Source organism: Centroberyx gerrardi, chromosome 8, assembly GCF_048128805.1.
Source record: "Centroberyx gerrardi isolate f3 chromosome 8, fCenGer3.hap1.cur.20231027, whole genome shotgun sequence".
Lineage (NCBI taxonomy): Eukaryota > Metazoa > Chordata > Actinopteri > Beryciformes > Berycidae > Centroberyx > Centroberyx gerrardi.
In genome coordinates, this window is record NC_136004.1 from 12,658,981 (window position 1) to 12,681,577 (window position 22,597).

Genomic DNA, 22,597 nt, shown 5'->3' on the forward strand with positions numbered 1-22,597 from the left:
ATGCTGTCGTCAGGTCAGATTTGCGTTTATATCCCCGAAAGGATTAGAGGGGGATTAAGGAGGATCAGGCTGATCTAAGATCTGTACACTGGGAGGTCTCCTACTCTTCCCTGTTTTCTCGCGAGAAGTCACGAAGTTTCCGGTGTTGTGTATGTTCCTGGAAACATGGCGGCCAGCTTCCGCGGCCGTCCTATCCGAAGTCTTCGGATGCGAGGTAAGAGTGAAAAACTCGCTTCAGTAATATCTGTATTATCGGGATATTATAGAAATAGATTTTCTCAAGCATGTGATGACCCCGGTGTGTTCCCTTACGATGCCCGCGATGTGTGTTTTTGACAGGTCGGAATGACAGCGGGGAAGAGAACGTACCGCTCGATCTGACCAGAGGTAAGCAGAGGCTTCATCACATCAGAGTGAAAGCGATTATTGTTCAAAATGGATGAGTATCATTCCTACAAATAGTGGCCCTGTGAAGTGAGAATTCATTTAGTCAGTGCACTCCTGCGGTCGTTGTCATTGCCATTTCCTCAGTTTCGCCTCACTGTTTTGTCTAATAACATCGCAAGCAATAACATAATAACAGGCGTTAGCGAGCTAACTAACTAGCTAAGTTAGCGTTAGCTAGCTGCCACAGCTAACCAGCCATGACGACGCTCTGTTGTTTTGATTGGTGAGTGGGCAAGATAGCCTATTATTTAGCCAACCAGTCATAAGTGCAGTAGTCATACAAGAGTCACTGGTCATTGCTGGCTGTATGAAAAATTGGGTTTTGAGACTGCTAGCAGAGTAGCATCAAGATAGCGAGGGTGCGCACCCTTTAGCTTTGGTTCAATACTAGTGGCACACAGCTGCACAATCTGGCAAGATTTGCAGCACCAGCAGCATCACTGCATACCCGTTTGTTTACTTAAGCAGTGGTTCCCAATCCTAGTGCTTGGGACACACAGTCCTGCTAGTTTTTATTGTAGCCATCTAAGCACAGACTATTTTACACCTGGGACGCCAGGTGAATGAATGCAAGTAACTCCCAGATAGGGTAGAAAACCAACAGTACTCTGTGTCCAGACGATCAGGATACAGAACTACTGACTTGCAGGATGGCTTACAGACACTTGTCTCCATCTGCTCCAGTCACTAGCCGGGACCCGTTTTATCACGATTTTGAAAAAAGAAATGTCTTGTCTAGAATACTAGGTCAACCTCACAGCCTCATTTCAAGTTGGGGTATATGCTTCATAGTTATGTGTGACTGTATATGACATAATTTATGTAAGTGGCATTAGAGGTCTGCACAGTCCTAAAATTGAACACTAATCCGTGTCTGTGCCCAAGCAGCTCAAAGTCTATCTGAAGTGTGTCAGCTGCTGCAAAATCTGAAGGCAACCGTTCACATAAAACCCAAATTAATGTTTCCTATGTAAAATGCATACAATCATCTGTTTGTTTGGCATGGTCTCTCTCCTCTTCCAAATTGTTTGAAGGCAGAAAAATGAATATGTTGTTTATTATTATATTATTTGCTCACGGGACACAACCCTAACCCAGCCCAAACTCATTTGCTGCAGAATATGGAATATAGCTACATGTTGTTGTATTATTCCCTGTCTAGCATACACAGCTGATACATTTAGGCGATATATAACACTGGGTATGGCTGGAAATTATATTTCAACACTGGCATAATTTCTTCAAATCTGATACCTGCAAGGAAATTATGCTTTTGTTCAGTATTTTTCCATGTTGATTGAAAGAACATTTTGTACATTTGGTTTTCTTAACATGGTCAGTTGATTATAAGTGCCCACAAAGCAGTTGAAAACTTGCCTCTATTATAAGAGGCCAGAATTTTTAAGCTTTGTAATATTTCTTGACGTGTCAAAGTCATTATTCTTGCTCAAAACCCATACAGTGGTGACAAGGTATTATTCTTTGAAGCCAAATGCTATTTATCTGCAGTGTTTGGTATATTATTTGATTGTAGAGAAAATATTCTGTGCAACCCTTTAAGCAAGTGTAATCTTAGTTTCTACAGCATTCGCTTTTTTGTTGAAATATCTGGAGTTGGTTTCCCCTCAGGCTAGATATTAAGCCACTGATTCTTGCCAAGGGAATACTCTCCCCTAAGAATAATCTCTCTGCTTTGTCAAGAACATTTAACATTACGGTAGTCACATAATAGTTGAAAGGAATGGAAAACAAAAAAAGCACTTCCTTGTTAAACATTACTGTCTGGAGCTTGTTTTTACTGTACACATTAAATTAGTTTGACCAGCTAAAGCAACTTCCTTCCTGCAACATATTAATTACGGTTCATCGACTGGTATTATGGCAATATAGCTTAATACTTGTCTTGGTTACATTGTATTTCCCTTTCTTTCTTCTGCAGAACCATCTGACAACTTCCGTGAAATCCTTCAAAATGTGGCCAAACCGCATGGAGTCAGTAACATGCGAAAGCTGGGCCACCTGAACAACTTCATAAAGGTAATGCTATCAAGTCATGAGGCTTTTACCGCCGCTTTTCCTTTGTTCTTTGGGCCAGTGCAGATGAACAAGAGGAGAGGGAGAACAGTAAGCTGTGTAGTCCACTAACTCATTTAGAAGGCTTGTCCCGAGTCTGTGAGGAAATTTCGTCAACAGTAAGAGTTGGTAGAACTTAATAAGTTGCTAGCTAGTTATTTCCCTGAAGTCAGCAGCACGGCATCATTAAAGCTGTGGTTACAGAGGCACGGCTCGTCGTGTAGAGATTGACTCACTGTTTAGAGATCTGTAGAGATTGACTGGCTGTGTTCCCCTTCCTCTGTAGCGCAGCCATTGACCTCTCCTTGGTCCTCTCCTCTTGGGTGTTGCTGCCAGTAGGCCTAGCTGTGCCTGTCATTGTGATGCTGACAGTGAATGTAACAGGAGCTCTAGGGATGGGAAAGCACTCCTAATGTGCGTCAAGAGCAGCACTCTGACTTTGAAACCTGAGATTTCCAATGTCTGGTTATTGTTGTGCTTATGAACTTGAGACACTCTCTTTAGTTATAGAATCTATTTTTTTCCTCCCAGTTTACACTATAAGTAGACCTAAATCTGCACCGTTTTGTACATGGATGATAGATATACCAAGGGCAAGTGGTGTGTTATGGTTAGTCTTACCTCTACAGGAGGTTTGATTTGCAGAAACTGAGTCTCTGACATTTTGGAGCAATTTTGGAGGACATTTTGGCATTTTGGAGAGAATTCTTTTCTTTTTCTTTTTTTTGGAAGCTTGAGAACTGTTCTACTAGTCTGGTCAGTAGTGTTAAGACAGGAAATTGGTCAGAATCTGTTTGCTGTGGTCTTACACAGAGCACATTCAGTCCACTAACTCATTTGGAAGGCTTGTCCCGAGTCTGTGAGGAAACTTTCTGCAACAAAAGAGTTAGTAAAACAAATAAATCGCTTGCTAGTTATTTCCCTACGTAATATACCAGTAATATGCACTTTGACTGAAATTGATTCAAGGTAAATGTAAGGAAAAAACAGCAAAGACAGGAAAGTGGGAGGGAAAATCTCTCACTGTCACCTGTACTTAGAGCACATCATTTTTTCTCATCCTCACGCCTCATTTAGAAATATCAAAAATGTTTTGATGATTGGCCGACTCTGCCCAGAGTTCACTGACTCCGGGTGCTGATTCCTGTTCAGACATTTGCTGATTCCTACTGAGGGACCAACTGCCTCAAACCACTTCTGACTGTTGCTCTCTGACACATTTTGAGCGATTATTGGTGGCAGTGTAGCCGGTGTGTTTTGGCCTTCAGAAAACTAGGCAGCTGGCACTGTAGGAGGCTGTAGGCTGAGGCTGAGGCTGAGTCTGGCTTGTGCGTCTGTAGTTCGTACACCTGACTCTCTTGTTTACAACTGACAGGAGGGTAATATCCGTGACGTGTGTGTGCGTGTCTGTGTGTGTATGTCTGTTAGAACACCAGGCTGCCGATTCCTTATAAGGATTCCAGGACAGTGAGGGTGACCTAATCCCCCTGGAGAGTGTCACATGCCCCCCTCCCCTTCTCCTCTCCCCTCCTCCTGCCTGCCTGGGCTCTGACATCACTGCTGGTCCCAAACAACCCCCTCCTCACCATGCCTCTGTCCACCCATCCCATCCTGCTCCAACTTCCCTCCTGCTCTGCTCTGTGGTTTACAATGGGGCGAGGAGATTTTATTCCAGCCCTAGAGCTGTTGAAATTGACGTTCTTTATCTTCTTAAAGTAATAAAGGCCCATTCAGAAGGTTACATTTTGTAAGGGGTGGTCTTTCTTAATGTTTCACATGACCTAACACGCTGTGAACACAGTCTCATTGATATCATAATGAACTCTAAGACAGTAATCCTCCTAGATGTTTGACCTGGGATATATGCTGAGTTGCTAGAGTGTGTCAAATCATTTTCAACTTGACCTGTCTCTCTGCGTTGCAGCTGCTATGCAGCATTGGCCACCATGAGGAGAAGTTTGGGTTTACGTACGAAGAAATCATCATATGGTAAGTACTGTCAACAACCGGCAGTAGACGATGGTACACCGTGTACATTGTATCGGAAAGTGTTATATTTCCAAATCGTCGTCTGTTTTATTATGCAGCCAGGTGAAATGGATGTATTGAGTCAGGATTGATTGATTGAACAATTGGGACATTAATTTGATGAGTTTATGAGTGAAGAGCCGACAAAATTTCACAAATACTCGTGCTTAGGAAATAGCTGTCAGCTGTAAGTACTGGTCTGTTTTGGGCTGATCTAAGTATGCGATTTGCACCCCTAGCCTGCGGCTAGCTCTACTGAATGAGGCGAAGGAAGTGCGTGCTGCGGGGTTGCGGGCGCTGCGCTACCTCATCAGAGACACCAGCGTGCTGCAGAAGGTCCTCAGACTACAGGTGGACTACTTGATAGCCAGGTGAGAATCCTGCTCCGACTACACCAGTGGTCAGGTGGAGGGGTGCTAAACTGAAAATCACTTCATTTATTCATACATCTGTAAATTCCTCTGGAAAGTTAAGCTGATGGTGAAAAGAACAGTCAATATATGAAAAAGACATGACTGATTGTTCCCTGTGTGTTGGTTCAGGTGCATCGACATCCAGCAGAGCAACGAGGGAGAGAGGACTCAGGCTCTGAGACTAGTCAGAAAGGTAAGATAAAACAGACTTTTTCTCTTTTCCCCTACAACCGTTCTCCAATTTTTCTATGTGAGCTGTAGTGCGGATATAGACGGAGGGTGGGGATTTTGCTCTAATTGCTTTGAAGGGACACTGTCATGTCGCTAGAGGAAGTTGCCCTCTGCCCCCGATTGCCCCCCTAACCCTTACTGTTCAGCCTTGTGCCGGCATAGTGCCACCAGAATGATCGTTGGGTTAGTGGCGTTGGTGTCGGTGTGTGGATGGTTTGCACGACTCTGCGGGCTTGGGTATTTATAGCTCTTTCTGTAGTTTACTGTAAACGTTCCTCACACACACTCACACTCACACTTACAGGCAGGCTCTGGTTTCAGGAAATGACCATTGGCCATACAGACAGTAATATAACCCTATTGTACATTCCTTGTCATATAGCCTAGCCTCTATGGTAAAAATATGTTTCTGTTATCACTTACATTATAAGTCTTGGGAGAATGTGTCTGGCTGTGAGCATTATAATACAATTTGCCTTGTTTGTCAAATACTTTGTTTGCATTTGAAAATGCATCTTCTGAATAGTGTTTGAAAAGGTCGCCTACAACTCAATCCAGATTCTGGTGAATGTTTTGCTACTATTATTTAGATTGTTCAGACCTGTTTGATGACTCTTTTTTCATCTTTTTCCCCCTCACCCTCTCCCCATCCCTCTGAAGATTATCACAGTCAACGCGATGCTTTTCCCATCCACCGTTGCTAATTCTCTCATTGCTGTGGGGACTGATGGGCTACAGGAGAGAGACCGCATGGTCCGTGCAGCCATCGCCATCGTCTGCGAGCTAGGTGCGTATCTGGACTGATGCTGTAGAGATCGAGATATTGATTTGATTATTTGAGTTTAGGCCGGTGTGTGTGAGATATTAAAGACGGCATGAGTGAAGATAGAGTTGAGAAGTTTTAGTTTATTTGCACAGTACTAAAACATCAAATCAAAGTGATGTTAAAAAAAGTGATTATGATGGTAAAAAAAACACAAAGGAGATGCAAATTAATATTTTGTGCAGGTGAGATAAAAAAACCCAAGGGGGAAAAAGACAAAAACATTAAAAAAAGAACATAAAAAACCCCACCTTCAAACAAACAGAAACAAAATCAGGATGATGAGCAAACACAGTTTCATAATGTAAATGGCAGCAGAACACAACATGGTGCAAAATGGTAGACAAGAAGATCAATCAAATGACAAGGGAAATTAAATTAAAAAAAAAACTAAAAATAAATTAAAAACCTTCTGCACACATACTGGCACTTTGAAGATCTTAGAGGGAGGTTGTGATGTTGCTAGACAGAAACACCTTGTATAATAGTGTGCTTATTATCAAGAAATGTGGAATGCCCCCAATATCTCATCGTTACTGATGCCCCCTGCCCCCTCTGTAGCCCTGAAGAACCCAGAGGTGGTGGCCAAAAGGGGGGGTCTCAGCACCATCCTGAAGAGTGTGATTGACTGTCAGCTGAGCCGCATCAACGAGGCTCTGATCACCACCATCCTCCATCTCCTCAACCACCCACGCACCCGTCAGTACGTGCGCGCTGACGTCGAACTAGAGGTACACACACACACACACAAAAACAGTTATGAACTGGGAGGAGGCTATTGTTCACAATTGAGCCAGTGGGCTGGGAGTCATTCCAGTCAGGATTAGCAGTCGTAGGTTGCCTGTCTCTTTCCCATGGAGCTTACAGTGATCAGTTACATCAGTCCTCTAAAGCCCCTCTCGCTCCAACACATCCTGTCTGTAAACAGATACCTGGACAGAGGCATCTCATCACCACAGTCATAATAGCCGCATGGATGTCATGTGATATCTGTAGCAGGTTAATTATTATTATAAGGTGTTTGTTGGGAATATTTAAGAATGTGTCCACTTCATTTTCAAAAACTGATGAAGAGTCCTGAAACTGGTATAAAAAAAAAAAGTATTTTATTGTTCATTGTATTTTGTACTCATCCATCTGTTGTGTGTTTGTGTGTGTGTGTTCTGTCCTCCAGCAAATCCTCGCGCCTTTCACAGATTTTCACTACCGTCACAACGCAGACACGGCTGAAGGGCAACTTAAGTGAGTGTGTGAGGGGGGGGGGGGGGGGGGGGGAGTGTCAGTGTTACAGTGGAAACAAAAAGATAGTGTTCTGACATTTGCTTCTGTTTACTGTTTTCTGTGTTCCTATATTGGTAACATCATGCGTTGAGCAAGTTGAGGGCTTGTATAGTGTTTTTGTGATACGGCCCTTGCCATCAGGGCTCCTAGACTTCAGAACGACCTGCCTGAGGATCTGAGGCCGGCTAAATCAGTATCATCTTTTAAGTCAGGCTTTTATGGCGTGATCTTTTATTGATCCTCCTTGACTTCCCTTTTATGTTTAGCTTCTGTGTCTTGTCTTGCATTTGCTTTTTCTTTGCTCCTTCTGCTCCTTTGTGAAATGCTTTGGAACTGTACTATACATAGATTGTGTATTAATGTGCTGTGTGTGTGTGTGTGTGTGTGTGTGTGTGTTCTCAGGGAAGACCGAGAGTCCCGTTTCTTGTCTAGCAGGATGGCCATAGTAGCAGCCTTCCGTTCCTGGTCTGGTAAGGGTCCAACACTCATGATTTCCACACAGAACTGATGGTCATATTAGTCCTTTTGTGGAGGCAAAATTATTGATTTTGACTGATTTTTAAGTCAGAATTGCAGATAAATAGACTAGTTGATTTTATATTGGTTGTTGTGTTCTACTTTTGAATCATGAGTTAAATGCCTCCCTCTGACTCTTTTCTTTTTCCAGGGATTATCAACCTATGCAAGGCTGGAAATTCTGGAATCCAATCTTTAATTGGCTTACTTTGCATACCAAATATGGAAGTTAGGGTGAGTATTGAAACAGCTGCATACCCAATATGGCTGTTAGAGTGGATATTTAAAAAATTCTTCCTACCAAATAAGGAAGTTTATTGCCTTAAAAGCACTGTATAACTTATGGCCGCTAGCTTAGCAGGCAAGACCTCTTATAGTCGACTGTAAAGTGTTGCTCCAGCCAGGAGGGTTTTTTATCTCCTTTTGAACCAGACATATTCCTTTTAAGCTTGAGTGATATTGCTAATTTGTATGCTAAACAGTCTGAACCACTCCACTACACCCAGCAGGGTCAATGACTCATTGAGCCATATTGAAAATTTGACCTGCATTTTTCAATCTAAATGGGGTGCTTCAAATTAGACCAGAATCAACTTCCTCAGTTGTGACTCCGGGTTGTCAGCTATATTAAACAGGCTTTCCTATTTTGGGCAAGAGCCTGGTTAGAGCCAGAGTACAGGAACACAATGTAGGTAAATTCTAAGGCAGCCATGACACAGTCAAAGCTGTCAAAGGTGCCCATGAGCAAGGCCCTTCAGTCCCTGCTGGTCCAGTGGAGCTACTCAGTGGCCAACAATGGAGGACTGGTTGCACTGGGCAGCTCCCAGCTGTGAGTGTGTGTAACTGCATGATTGTGAAGCTGGGCGTTGCTGAAAAGAGCATGAATTCTCAGCAAAACCCTTCCCTGAATAAATAAAGCCAAAAAAGAAAAAGAAACTTTGGTCCATCTGCACAGTGTGTTTTGGCTTGGTCTTCTATGGCAGCATATCAACCATTGCTTTGTAGTCAGCCTGCTAGCTAGTGGTCCATAGCAGTGTACCTTGTGCTTTCATTACTTCAGTCTGATTGCATAGAAAAGGTATATACCAAATGTATATTTTTTGGGGGTATTGAGATGCTTTTTTGAGTGCTGGGAAATATAATTTGTGCCACGTCAGTCTTGTTTATATCTGATCCCTGTAATGTAATTTGCCCTGCAGAAAGGCTTGTTGGAGGTGTTATATGAGATATTCAGGCTTCCTCTTCCCATTGTAACTCAAGACTTCACAGAAGCTCTTCTAAGTGTTGGTAAGGAAAACAACTATTCAATCTTAGGATTTCTTTTTTCTACTTTCTTCCACCTAAACCTAAATCAGCCCGTCTTCCGCTCATATACAATATTCTTCCGTCTGGTCTACTTTAGACCCCAGTAGGTTCCAGGACAGCTGGAGACTGTCTGATGGGTTTGTTGCTGCTGAGGCCAAAGTCCTCCTGCCCCATCGGGCCCGGTCCAGGTGAGAGATTACATGAGAGCATAGAAAAGGAATAGGTAGAACTTTGACCAAAGCAATTTGCTTTCACTGCCATCACAAATGGCAACTCAATCTTTATGCTGCATTAAATGAAGTTTTCTCTGTTTGGTTTATCAGGCCTGATCTGATGGACAACTACCTTGCATTAGTCCTGTCTGCCTTCATCACCAGTGGGCTGTTAGAGGTGAGCTGATCTGCACGAACAATATGCATCTATATTGGGGCCTATTTATTTGTTTTAGTCTGCAATATTTAAATGCAAAGCAATTGACTATGTATAACTAAAGTCAGCAGGACTCCACTGATTATTTTGCCTTACAGTTTCACACCACGTATCTGCACTGCATTTGTGCACAGCAGCTTTAGGTTGTGAATGTTGCTATTAAGCCATACCCTCCTCTCTCTCTCCACCTTTGTCACTGTAGGGTCTTGTTGAAGTGGTGACCAGCAGTGACGACCAGCTTGCTGTCAGAGCCACCATCCTCTTGGGAGAGCTACTACACATGGTAAAACAGGAAGGGGGGAACGTGTCTATGACACATGGCATGTGTTGAAAATGTCACGATTGAGTTACTGTTACTTTAATGCTCAATTAATACTTCTGTGCTTTTTCCTCTACCCGCCTTTCCCTTGTTTAGGCAAACACCATCCTTCCTCATTCCCACAGTCACCACCTGCACTGCCTTCCCACCCTCATCAACATGGCAGCCTCCTTTGACATCCCCCAGGAGAAACGACTGTGAGCACACACACACACCCACACCCACACACACACACTTGTGTTCTCCCTTGCAAAAAAATCCTTTGCAATACAAATACATTTGCTTGCCAAACCTCAAAATATATATTTTTTTGTTTTGATTTATTTATTTTTTTTGTTGCTTTTCCTCTTCCTTTGATCAGTAGTGCTCTTATAACTGGGAATGCAACACTTCTCTCTTGCAGGAGAAGTGAATACATTTTAAGATTTGCAAAGAGAAATCCTCCAGAAAAAAAAAAAAAATCCACCATGTACCTTCAGGACTTCCGTACACTTAAACTGTCAAAGGGTACACATTTCACACGTACTTGAGCACACACAAACATCCCCCATGTTTATTATTGTGTATGTTCCAGTCGGGCGAGTGCGGCAGTCAACCATCTGAAGCGTTTCCATGAGAAGAAGAAGCGAGGATCGAAACCGCACAGCCTTTACCTGGACCACATCATCCGCAAGTCTGTGTCGCCGCCTAGCCGCAGAGAGTCACACTCACGTGCTCACAGGGACATCTATGCCATCAAGGTACACCGTGAACATGCTTTTCAGGTTCTAGACTGGTACACTCTGTACCTTAAAAACATCTCAGGATAGTTAAAATGCATGACAGTGTAAATGTAAATGACAGTGTAAGCTTAGAGACGCTGAAGTTAAAACCCACTTCTATCACCTCTAAATTTACCATAAATCGCAGCCTCGATTGGCTTATTGCTTTTATAAAACGGTAACACACCATTATAATAAAATAAGAATGCAAATGTTCTGGAAATCTTTTTTTTTTTTTTTTTTTATCAATAAGAATGAAATGTTATTTTAGTACTAGTACTATATATTTTGATCAGTAACTAAACAACAGTGTTACAAAGCGACATGTGAATTACGTTAAGTGGTTATTTGTGGTTTCTGCATTTATATTAAAATTAACAGTTACACAGTCAAACGTGCATTTATTCATTATTTATACAATGGCTTTGAACCTGACTCAGCCAATCAGAACTGAGGACTGGAGCTATATTTTTTTAATATTGTCAGAGTTTATATTTTGGGTGTGTGATTGTCTTTAGGACACGGAGGAAGCGCTGATGATGAACCTGAGAGACAGTCACATTCTCAACCACAAGCAGAACCTGGACTGGAACTGGCTGCTCATCGCCACCATCCTCAAGGTGAGACTATTCTCATACAACACTACAGACAAACTTTTACTTTCACTCCGTATCTCACACACACACACACAGATGTGTCACACCACACCTAACTGCCTTTTTTCATTCTTATGTTTTACTTTTGTTTTTCTCTCCCAGTGGCCCAATGTAAACCTCAGGAACAACAAAGATGAACAGATGCACAAGTAAGACCCCCCACCATGTCATCTAAACCATTTAAAGTTTTTACACCGTTTGAAGTATTTCTCTTTGATCTCGTTTTGAATACTTCCTTGCATTTGTCTGTGATGCAGGTTTGTGCGGAGGCTGCTGTACTTTTACAAGCCCAGCAGTAAGCTGTATGCAGGGCTGGAGCTGGATCACCCCAAGGCCAGACAACTCACTGTGGTGGGCTGTCAGTTTGTCGAGTTCCTCATGGATTCTGATGAGGTTAGAAGAGGGTGCACACACACCCTCTCACACACACATTCATCTTTAGGTTGTCCTTTTGTAATTTTATAAGCCACATCGGCCCCCTCTCTCCCTCTCCCTCTGTCAGCAGGACGGTCATGGTTACCTGGAGGACCTGGTGAGGGACATGGTGTCATGGCTGTCCTCGTCCTCAGGGCTGAAGCCTGAACGCTGTCTTCAGAGTAACGGCCTGCTCACCACACTCAGCCAACACTACTTCCTCTTCCTGGGGACACTCTCCGCCCACCCACACGGGGTCAAACTGCTGGAGAAATGCGGCCTGTTTCAGTGGTGAGTTCACAAAACGGTACAGGAAAACCTCACAGCATTTCTGAGCTTCCCCAGGTCATATAGGGTCACACTATCAGAGAAGTGTTGCTTTCAGTTGATATATTAGTTCTCTAAGTAAATACGAATGGATTCACTGGAGAATACACAGATGAATTTTATTAAGAGCCTGACAAATGACACTTTTTAACTGAGACTAGCTGTAGTTCTCCCACATACATTTTTTTTCCTAGTAACAACTTGATTGGTTTTGTCTCCATGTGTGTTTTCTGTCTCTGCAGCCTGCTGAACCTGTGCTCAGTAAAGAACCAGGATGCTGTGCTGAAGCTGGCTGTATCCACACTGGACTACAGCAGAGACGGCCTGGCCAGAGTCATCCTCTCCAAGATCCTCACTGCTGCTACTGATGTAAGACAGCAACATCGACAGGATAACTGTACACACGCGTACAAACACAAAAATACACAAACACATAATTCCAGTGCTGGGGAGGCTACTTTGAAAATAGAGTTTCACAAGTTACCAGTTACTTCACCTTGGAAGACGTTGTACTACAGCAAAGCTACCCTCAAGGAAAATACTGTTTTGTTAGCTAAAAACACTATCCAAATTTGAACTTACTTGAGCTAAAATGTAGTTAAACTATTATTTTAATTACATGTAGTGAAACTACTCCCCAACACTGCATAGGTCCTATGCCTGCAGTGTCCATTTGAATACTGGCATGCTCTCAGCAAGGACCGGATTGACCATGTCCCCTCCTTCTCCCACAATCCTTCTTGTCTCACTGAGCAGACATGCAGGCTCTATGCCACCAAGCACCTCCGTGTGCTGCTGCGTGCGGGTGTGGAGTTTTTCAGTAGCTGGGGCATGGAGCTGCTCGTCACCCAGCTTCACGACCACAGCAAGGCCGTGTCCATGGAGGCCCTGGACATACTGGACGAGGCCTGTGAGGACAAGGTGACTGCTGGGAAACACACATCACTTAGAATACTGTCAGAAACTATAAGGAATGACTTGCTTCTCTTTAGACTGTTAGCCTAGAGGGTAACGAAGTGAGTTGTGAGGGGAAGTAACACTCTCCTCTCCCACGGCTACTGTTGACTTGCCAATGAGCCAGGCACTTAACCCTCAACTTCTCTAGTGGCGCTGCTCAGTGGCCTAAAGTGCAAGGCTGTGGTTGTACTGGGGAGTTCCCAGTGTGAATGTGTAAAACTGTATAAATGTCAATCAGGGCGTTGCTGGAAAAGTGCATGGGTGCTCAGCCATCTTACCCTGGATAAATAAAGGATATATATTTGTGTCAATCAAGTTAATGCAAATGCGGTCTTTGTCATTGTCCTGAACAGTGGGGATGACATGACATGAATGGATATTTATAAAGGAAAGGGAAAGTAAAAATCATGATAATCTGTTGTTGAAAGATTTACGTCAACCGATAGATTCGGCTATGGGCGTGGTTTGCTGTCTGTTGATGGTGGTGTTTTGTGTCCTGTCTTCCTGCTGTCTGACCTGATTTGTTGTGCTGGTCCACAGGCCAACCTCCACGCTCTAATCCAGCTCAAACCAGCTCTTTCCCACCTGGGAGACAAGGGCCTCCTGCTGCTCCTCAGGTTGGTGTACAACACAGTCACTGTACATGACTCAATGTCATGTTTCAATCCTTCTGTATAATACAAAGCTGTCTGGCAGTGTTTACATACCATCTATAATTACCCTAAATGTGCTGGTATCACTGTAAATCTTGTCTCTACTGTTTAGGTTCCTGTCCATTCCTAAGGGTTTCTCCTACCTCAATGAGAGGGGTTATGTCAGCAAGCAGCTGGACAAATGGCAGAAGGTAGAGCATACTAGCAAGCAGCAAAATTCACTCTCACTTGTGTTCCACTCGCTAATTCTTGTTTAATTAACGAGGTTACTGTTTAATAACAGCACCACGCTCTAATAGAAGTTTTACTGTTGCTCTGCGCCCTAAATGTCTCTTGGATTGCAGGAATACAACCTTAAGTATGTGGACCTGATAGAGGAGCAGCTCAACGAAGCACTAACAACTTACCGCAAACCTGTTGATGGAGACAACTACGTCAGACGCAGCAACCAAAGGTGGGAGGAGTCTAGCTGGACTCCAAGCTATGAATTGTTGGTCATCAACTGGAGAGCCACAGGATATGCTGCAGTATGTGTGTCTGATTTCTCCACTGGTTGTTCTGTTTCTAGGTTACAAAGACCAAATGTCTATCTTCCTGTGCACTTGTATGGTCAGCTGGTCCATGACAAGACAGGCTGCCATCTACTGGAGGCTCAGGTAACTGCTTGAGCTTATTTCACAGCCATGTTTCTGCAGTGCAGTCTATTCTTTCTGCAGTTTGATTTTCTACATTCCCTGCTCTTAGAAGCAAGGGGGTGTGCAGATTTAGCTAACAACCCTTCTTCCTTATTTCTCTCTCTTTCTGTCTGTCTCCAGAGTGTGGTTCCTGACCTCAGCTACACGGTTCGCTCCCCGATGCTGGACACCTGGGAGGGCATTAAACAGCTGAAGGCTGCTCTCTGGGCCCTGGTCAGTAACAACTGCTGTCAATTTGTTTCTGTCACATCAGTTACTCTGTCACCGTAAGAGTAATTCTAGAGAGGGATCTAATGGCATCTCTTTTTGTCCATGCAGGGTAACATTGGCTCTTCAAACTGGGGTCTGAATCTCCTGCAGGAGGAGAATGTCATTCCTGACATCCTCACATTGGCTCAGCACTGTGAGGTGCTGTCTGTACGAGGGTAAGCTCTCACACAAATACAAACTAATACACACACACACGCACACACACACACGCACGCACACACACACACACACACACGCACACACTTAACTCCTGAAGGTGGAGCATGATTTTGAAGAGGGAAAACCCACAACAAAAAAATTCTTTGAGATTTTCTTTAACTAATTGAGAGCACCAATCTTGCTCCATTTTAGTGCTTTGAAATGTGCCTTTGTGTCCTGTGCTTCTTGTGTTGATGGAAACCCTGGAAAGCTCATAGAATCTGAAAAAAATGTTTTTAAAGCTTTTGAGGTCATGGAAATTTCATTCACTTTTTGTCAAGTGTCCATTGTCAACCTAGCCTGCTGGTAGATTACCTAATTGCACTTTTGCTAGTGTTAAGTCCTAGTGTTACTTTGAGTTTACTTTGAGTGACAAGTCAAGACCTGGAACATTTCAATGCGCTGTCCAAGAAAAAAAATCGGGCAATGACAAATATTTTTCACAGTATGCAATGGATACAACTTATGTTGTAAGTTTAACTCATTGTATAGTAGTATGTTTGCTAACTACCGTCCCCCATCCCCAGGACATGTGTGTATGTGCTGGGTGTGATCTCTAAGACCAGGCAGGGCTGTGAGGTGCTGAAGCAGTATGGCTGGGATGCGGTCAGACACAGTCGCCGGACGCTGTGGCCTGTCACTCCTGACGAGGTCGACACACAGCTGACCTCTGAGCTTTCCTCAGTACCGAGCACGCTCAGTCTAAACTCCGAATCCACCAGCTCCCGCCACAACAGCGAGAGCGAGTCCCAACCAAGTAAGTAGGACATATTATTTGTAGGGACAATTAGAAGAACTTTTACAATTCATTTCTGAAACTGCTCTCCACTGTAACAGAACAACAGATTGTGTTTTGAGTTGTGTTTTTTTTTTTCTTTTTATGTCCTGCCACCATGGTACATGGTGTACAAGACATTATGTCGTCATGGTGGCATCTGTGTGCCTGTTGATCTGTCTTGTGAACACAACTCAAGAACAATACATGACAGAAACTTCATACTTACACCACAGGTTCCCATGTAGAGTAGATGATCTGAGCACCTTGCTGCATAAATTTGAGGGAAAAAAACAATTTTCTTGAAACTGAAAAGCATAACTGCTTATGTTTAATATAGCATGGTGATTATGGTGGGACATTAGGCAGCTCAAGTGTTTCTTGTGTACACATTCTTGACACACTCCTTGTGCTCCCAGACATGTACATCCTGGACGATGACAAGTGTGAGGTACTGGACCAGTCAGACGAGCCCTCCTTCTATCTGCGCTCCAAACCAGTCAAGGACCGCAGTCCCTTCACCATCCTGGCCTCCACACGCTTTGTACGCAACCGCTTCCTCAACTCCCTGTCCCTCCCTAGCAAGAAGCTGCGCTCCACTAGTGACCCCAAGACACCGTCAGGCTCCCGCACCCCTACTGAACTCAAGACGGGGGGCATGAGGCGGAACAGGACGGTGACGGAGCCCTCTATCTACTGCCAGGGGGAGGTCTTCACCCCTGTGTTCAACGGCAGAGGAATGCCGAAAAGCCCCACAGTCAGCCTGGAGACGTCCTTTGTGGGGACTAGAGGGGGCTCCGAGGAGCAGCTTGTGGACGGTAGGCTGGCCCGGGGAGGAGGCTCGGGGCTGGTGTCAGGAGGCTCTGTGGGTCTGGGACTCGGGGGTCTAGGAGGGCACGGGGCCGCGGAGCCCCCTGGACGGGAGAGGGAGCAGAGCAGCCGAGAACGTCTAGCGGGAGGCGACGGCGGCTCCTCGTCCGGCGGAGGCGGTGTGGGAGGGGGTGGAGGAGGCGGTGGAGGGACTCAGTTTAAAAGCCGCAGTCAGAGCTTTAACACGGACACCACAACCAGCGGCATCAGCTCCATGAGCTCCAGCCCCTCCAGGGAGACCGTGGGAAACCCCGAACACCCCGAGCCCGAACCGGACTCCTCTGACTGTGTGAGCCTCAACACGGTGGTGTCAGCCAAGACTGTCAAAACTCTCTCCTCCCTCTCCCCCCAGGCTCAGACCAACCACTTGTCTGCCTCCAAGTCCAACTCTGTCTCTCTGGTACCGCCCGGCTCCTCTCACACTCTCCCTCGTCGAGCTCAGTCTCTCAAGTCCCCCTCGGTCACCACCATCAAGAGCCTAGCGGACTGCAGCTTCATGTACACCAGTCCGCGAGACGCGTTGGGCTACGCTACACTGAAGAGGCTACAGCAGCAGAGGATACACCCGTCTCTGTCTCACAGCGAAGCATTGGCATCGCCCGCTAAAGACGTGCTCTTCACTGACACCATCACTATGAAGACTGGCAGCCTGGACTCCAGGCTCACACCTCGCAGGTAAGTCAGGCGAGGCTACATGGACTATATAGAAGAAACCATACACTGTTACAACTTAATATGTCTTTGTTTTTTTCTTTGTCTGGTGATTATATGAATGTTGGTCATACTTTGTCAATTTCTTTCTCAATTGTCATCACCTCCATCTGTTATTGTATAAATAGAACAATAGATGGTCACTCATCCTAGTGACCAACTCAAGAGGCGACCACTTATATGGTACTGTAGCTTCAGCAGATATCTGCCAGCTTTTGGTTTGTGTCTTCCTCAGCAGTGACAGGTGGGACTGTTTGTTTCGTCCACGTTCTGCTGTGTCTATCAGGTTAACTGATAGGAGGGTTACCTGTCCAGATCCCAGCAACATAAGTCCGTACCGCAGGCTGTCCAGAACCCTCGTCCCGCGGTGGGTGGACCAACCCAGTGTCCTCCTCATTAGTGATGTAGCTACTAGCACTGCAGACGCAGTTAACCTTGCTCCTTTTAATTTAGTGGCAACTACAGTTCTACGCCTACAGTGGTGTTGGTATTGCTTTGACTCATGTAGTCCCTTAGTGTGACTGATCCATCCCCATCTAGAAAGGCCAGTTGCTGGTTGTTCCCTCCTCTTATAGCTGTAACCCCTTCCTCTTCCAAGGAGACAAATTAGCCTTGGATCCTTCATATGAATTTCTCTAACTCCTATTGAAGATATTCTCCCTGTAGGGCTGTAGGCGTTAGGTCCTTTGGTGCTTTGGTGTGTTTTAAAACAATGCAATTGGCATTGTGATAAGGCAATTACATCAAACTTTGGGTGGACGTCCCTTCTGCTGTGAGTTTGTGACCTGTACCTGCTGCTATGATAGTTTGCTATGTAGGTATTTAGAGACCCTTGTTTTTGTCAGTTTTTTGTGTCTTCCCATCTTCCTTCTCACTCTCTGCTAAGTAAGTCTCTGTCTCTGTCCTTTACCCAACATTTTCCCTTATTCCACATGTTCCTTTTCTCTCCCAGTCTCTCCCCCCGGATCCTCTCACACGCCTCTCCTCTTGCCCTCCCTAGGTTTCTGAAGGCTCTGAGCTTCGCCTCCCTGGATAAGGAGGAGTTACTCAGTCCCATCAACCAGAGCACCCTGCACCGCTGCTCCTCAGTGCGCTCCATGGTCTCTAGTGCCACCTATGGGTGCAACGATGACTACATTGGCCTAGCACTGCCCTTTGACATCAACGATATGTTCCACATCAGAGACACACCCTACTTTCAGCAGAGGATCAGCCCACCCTCCGATGAGAGGAAACGCTTCCTCTTTGGCGACGGAGATGGTAAAGGAAACTTAATGCCCTGAGAAATGACAAATATCTGAGAGATTTTGAAACAAAAATCATGCTGTGAGGTTAGTAGGGAGAGACTTTAGAGATAAGAGGTGGAAATACAGAGAGAGATAAGTTGAGGAGAAGATTACAAACGGTGGGTATGTGTGCACTGACACTCTGTTATCTGTCCCTCTGTAGGCGACCGCCCCTCTGTCCCAGTGCTGAAGCAGCAGTTCAGTATCTCCGAGCTGATTGCCAGCCGAGGGGAGAACCAGAACCACGCCCTGGGTTCAGATGAGACCGGGCTGCAGGAACACACTGAAGACACCTGCCTCTACTGTGTAGGAGCCATCGTCCTCGGATACCCCACACAGCCACAGATCAACAGCACACACCCTCGGACAGGTGAGCAGGCACACAAACATTCACCCGTACACATGGACATACATATACAGCCTCGATGCAGAGTGTAACCACCTTCTCTCTGACAGACTATGTCGACTTCCCGTCATGGGGAGGCCAGGGCGGTCATCGTCTGGAGGTGATGCCTCAGTCCAAGTTCTCTGGGGTGTCGGGCTGCAGCGATGCTGCCGTGTCACAAGGCTCAGTCTGCAGCACGCCCACCCCCAGTGACATTGTCATAGGTAAGACCACAGATATCCACACCCTCATCTGTGTTTTCAAGGCTTTTTCAGGATGTCATTTTTTTATTAAAAAATAATTAACTAATTTCTTTACTGCTTACCTGCTTTTTGTGTTTCCAGTCACATCCCTGATCCTGTGAATAAAACTGCAGTTTAATGTGAAATGTGTGTGAAGTAGCGGGAGTTTTGATAGTTACAGGCTGTGGTGTGTGTCCTTTAGGTGGCAAGGCGATATCAGAAGACGCCCCTGCCTGCCGGGTCCTGCTGAGGAAGGAGGTGCTCCGCCTCATCGTCAACCTCAGCTCCTCTGTAGGAACCAAAGGCCACGAGACAGGACTCCTGACGTAAAGCTCTCTCCTCTTTTTCACAAACACACACACAGTCATTCTTTGAAGTCATTCTTTAAGACACGCATATATACCTATAGCCATGAAATGGAACAATACCAGCTGGTTTTTACAGACCTGTTAAATCTCTCCCCCCACCTCTCAGGATAAAGGAGAAGTTTCCCTATGCGTTTGATGACATCTGCCTGTACTCCGAGGTTTCTCACCTCCTATCTCACTGTATGTTCCGCCTGGCCTCAAGACGCTTCATACAGGAACTCTTCCAGGATGTGCACTTCACGCCTGTAAGAGATCACTCACTCTTCTTCCTTTCTTCTCCCCCATTCCTTTTATGATATTGTCTGCGTCTTTGTGCTTATTATTCTGACATATCTTCTTTTTCAGATGTATGAGGAAGCAGAGGCAATCCTGACAAAGCCACCAAAACCTGTTGAAGAGGATGCGGACCCTCCTGCAGAATCCTGATCATCCTCCGCCTCGTGTTCTCTGCACAGCCCCGGTCCTACCGCCCGACAAACACAGAGAGAGCGCGAGACTGAGAGAAAGATAAGGCTACAAGGAGGGGGAGACATTTGGCATATTTCCGTTGCTCAAAAACAGAGTAGCGTGCCCAAGGAGGGGGAGCTGGTCATCACTCACCTTTCTTCTAGCAAGTGAGAGCTGGAAACAAAGGATGTCGATGTCTGTTAACAAAATTTAACCCAACACGCCTAATGCTGTTTCAGACTATTTTAAAGGAAAAAGGGGGAGCAGTTTTAACCAAATACTGTTTTCAGATGGGTTGGCAATCTCGAGCAACACTCAATAATACATCAACGTATGCTTAAGGACATGCTGGATCATTAAGACAAAGACTCACGCTGTGTTTAAAAAAAAAACAAAAAAAAAAAACTTATATCAACATTTTATCTCTTTCCAGAGGTGGTGTTTTCTGTAATGAAACCAATAAGGCATGTTGTTGTGTCTACCCAGTGATTCCCTGGACCCCATGTTCTTTTCCCCTTATGAAACAAAACACTACAGAAGGTCCTGCTGTTTTTAAACTATCTGGAGCCTTCCTGGTTCATATCCCACCCCAAATCTTCAATCTGCTATAGCCAGATTTGTGCTGTGCTTCTCTCGCTTCACCACTTCCTACTACCTGTAGCCTCTTATCAGCACTGACAGCCAATTACTTTTCTATTTCTTATATCTCAGACAATCAAACATCACTAGTGTTGTATTTTCACTATATACACACCACCCTTACACAGTACATGTGTAACAGCATGTCATTTTAGCTAGTTTATGCCATCCTTTACTTGCTTAGGACCTTAAATGTTTTTTCTTCAACCATTGCATTATTATTATTATTATTATTATTATTATTAAGCTTGTGGTTTTAGGAATTCTCAGGAGGTGGCTTGATCCTTGGAAAGGTGCTCTGTTGTACCATTTATCTGACCTCCATTCTGTAGAATGACATTACAGACATAGTACCAAACTCTGCTCATACACTTTTTCCAAAATCTATCTTGCTTAGGCCCAGCAGCTGCCCATTCTATGCCTTCTTACCTCTGTGCTTCACTTCCACTGCATGTGCAGATAGCATGGCAAAGTTGTAATGTCACCTTACAAAATGTCTTTCAATCGCTTGTAAAACTTTTTTAAGATAGGTTGCCATTACATGCTGCCATTACATTGCAGGAATATAATTATCCCTGAATCGTTTTCACAATGCAATATCACTGTCTATCATTGGCTGAGATGGGGGGTGGGTTGGGGGGTTGGGGGGTTGGGTTGGGTTGGGGGGGTGGGGGGGTTGCGATGATTTAAGGATTTGTAAAAGGTTTCCAGGGAAACGGGGGATCTCTGTTTCCATTGGCTTGTTTTTGCTATAATGCTGCTACACAAATGGACTCGTAGAGAGATGATTCATAGATCAGCTGAGTGATGTCAGATCCGATCTATTTATTATATGTCTGTACCATAGAGTGAGCTCAACCAGAGAAGAAAAAAGTTATTTATATTTTTTCCTCAAGACTGTATTATAATTTAAAAAGATTTTTTTTTCTTTTTTGCCTGAATCGTGGTTTCCCTTGTAAAATGTGTACAGTATGTTTTGGGGGCATTGATGACCTAAAGAAGCATACAATCCTATCAAAGGGATGCATTGTTAATAAAACAAAATTTTGAAATACCCAAACTCTTTGACATTATGCTCAGTTCCTGTAATAATGCTTCATTTGTAACTTTTCTCTTCATTTCCTCATGTACACTGAACATCTCAAACACCCCTAAGTCTGAAACAGAACCGTTCTGCTTCAACCATGAATCAGGAATCTCCTGTAAAGGCCCAGGTTGGTCTGTAGAATTTGTGCATCCTGATGTACCGGCATGGTGTCCACACGTTTGAATAACCTCCAATATTGAACTGCTGTCTGCCTCCACAGCACTAATTTCTACCCATATTTATTGACTAAACTCTTGTTCCTGATTCACGTTTGGTTGCCTGGTGAGTCTGACTGAACTCCAGTCTACAACCCTTGAACCCGGTTCTCCAATCATTCATTTTTTTTTTTTTTTTTTTTTTTTAAAGATTTATTTTTGGCATTTTTATGCTTTATTGACAGAGAGATAGTGTGAGAGAGACAGGAAGGTATGGGAGAGAGAGAGGGGAGGACATGTTGTTTATTTCCTACTTAACACAACTTATCTCAGATTCATAATACTAACAATCCAGAAATTAAAGAAGCCAGGAAATAAACTATTGAACTGTAATGGATATTGGTAGTACTATGCCCTATTAATTATTCCACAACTATCATAGAAAACTAAGATGCCAAAAATGTTCAATTAAGGATTCCATTCACATAATAAACACATTTAATATTTTTGCACTGATTGTACATTTTACACCCAATACTGCTATTGGAAAAACTAAAATATTAAATGCTGGAGTGTGTCTGATCCTTTAAATCACCCTAAACACAGTGCTAATGTGAAACATTCAAACATACAAAATAATTACATTAAATAAACATGTTTAACAACCATCCCAAAAGTACAAAATGACTAAGTCAAGCATATTGTCTACCATATCTGTAAATGAACAACTTCTGCAATTGAAAAACTCCTGGCTAGCTGCACCGCCTGTCAAGTGAGAAAAGTCATGTCATTTTCCAAATGTTGAGACAGGAAAGTCAGAGCATCTTCATTAACTG

The 22,597-nt window shown here is 44.2% G+C and overlaps 1 protein-coding gene across 2 annotated transcripts; it reads left to right on the plus strand.

Annotated features, from left to right (window-relative positions):
• Window positions 1-133: 133 nt before the first annotated feature.
• LOC139930467 (rapamycin-insensitive companion of mTOR-like) lies at window positions 134-21,141 on the plus strand. Of its 2 annotated transcripts, none has more exons than XM_071923682.2 (37): window positions 134-214; window positions 340-387; window positions 2,387-2,484; window positions 4,445-4,509; window positions 4,788-4,919; window positions 5,091-5,154; window positions 5,853-5,979; window positions 6,577-6,746; window positions 7,190-7,257; window positions 7,699-7,766; window positions 7,964-8,046; window positions 9,012-9,099; window positions 9,215-9,305; window positions 9,441-9,507; window positions 9,749-9,829; window positions 9,962-10,062; window positions 10,440-10,605; window positions 11,145-11,246; window positions 11,385-11,431; window positions 11,540-11,675; window positions 11,785-11,987; window positions 12,266-12,392; window positions 12,780-12,944; window positions 13,521-13,597; window positions 13,746-13,824; window positions 13,978-14,087; window positions 14,202-14,289; window positions 14,449-14,541; window positions 14,647-14,753; window positions 15,324-15,553; window positions 15,991-17,116; window positions 18,153-18,412; window positions 18,602-18,808; window positions 18,895-19,047; window positions 19,268-19,391; window positions 19,540-19,678; window positions 19,779-21,141. In XM_071923682.2, exons 1-37 carry the CDS (start codon window positions 166-168, stop codon window positions 19,857-19,859), a joined length of 5,220 nt encoding a protein of 1,739 aa, XP_071779783.1. In that variant the 5' UTR covers window positions 134-165; the 3' UTR covers window positions 19,860-21,141. The 2 variants fall into 2 exon arrangements, with proteins under 2 accessions (XP_071779783.1, XP_078141291.1); XM_078285165.1 differs by having other exon boundaries at window positions 11,788-11,987.
• Window positions 21,142-22,597: the final 1,456 nt, after the last annotated feature.

Coding starts and splice junctions, on each gene's coding strand:
- LOC139930467 (XM_071923682.2), top strand. CDS start 166: ATGGCGGCCAGCTTCCGCGGCCGTCCTATCCGAAGTCTTCGGATGCGA. Junction 388..2,386: donor ACCGCTCGATCTGACCAGAG/GTAAGCAGAGGC, acceptor TTTCTTCTGCAG/AACCATCTGACAACTTCCGT. Junction 19,679..19,778: donor AGGATGTGCACTTCACGCCT/GTAAGAGATCAC, acceptor CTTCTTTTTCAG/ATGTATGAGGAAGCAGAGGC.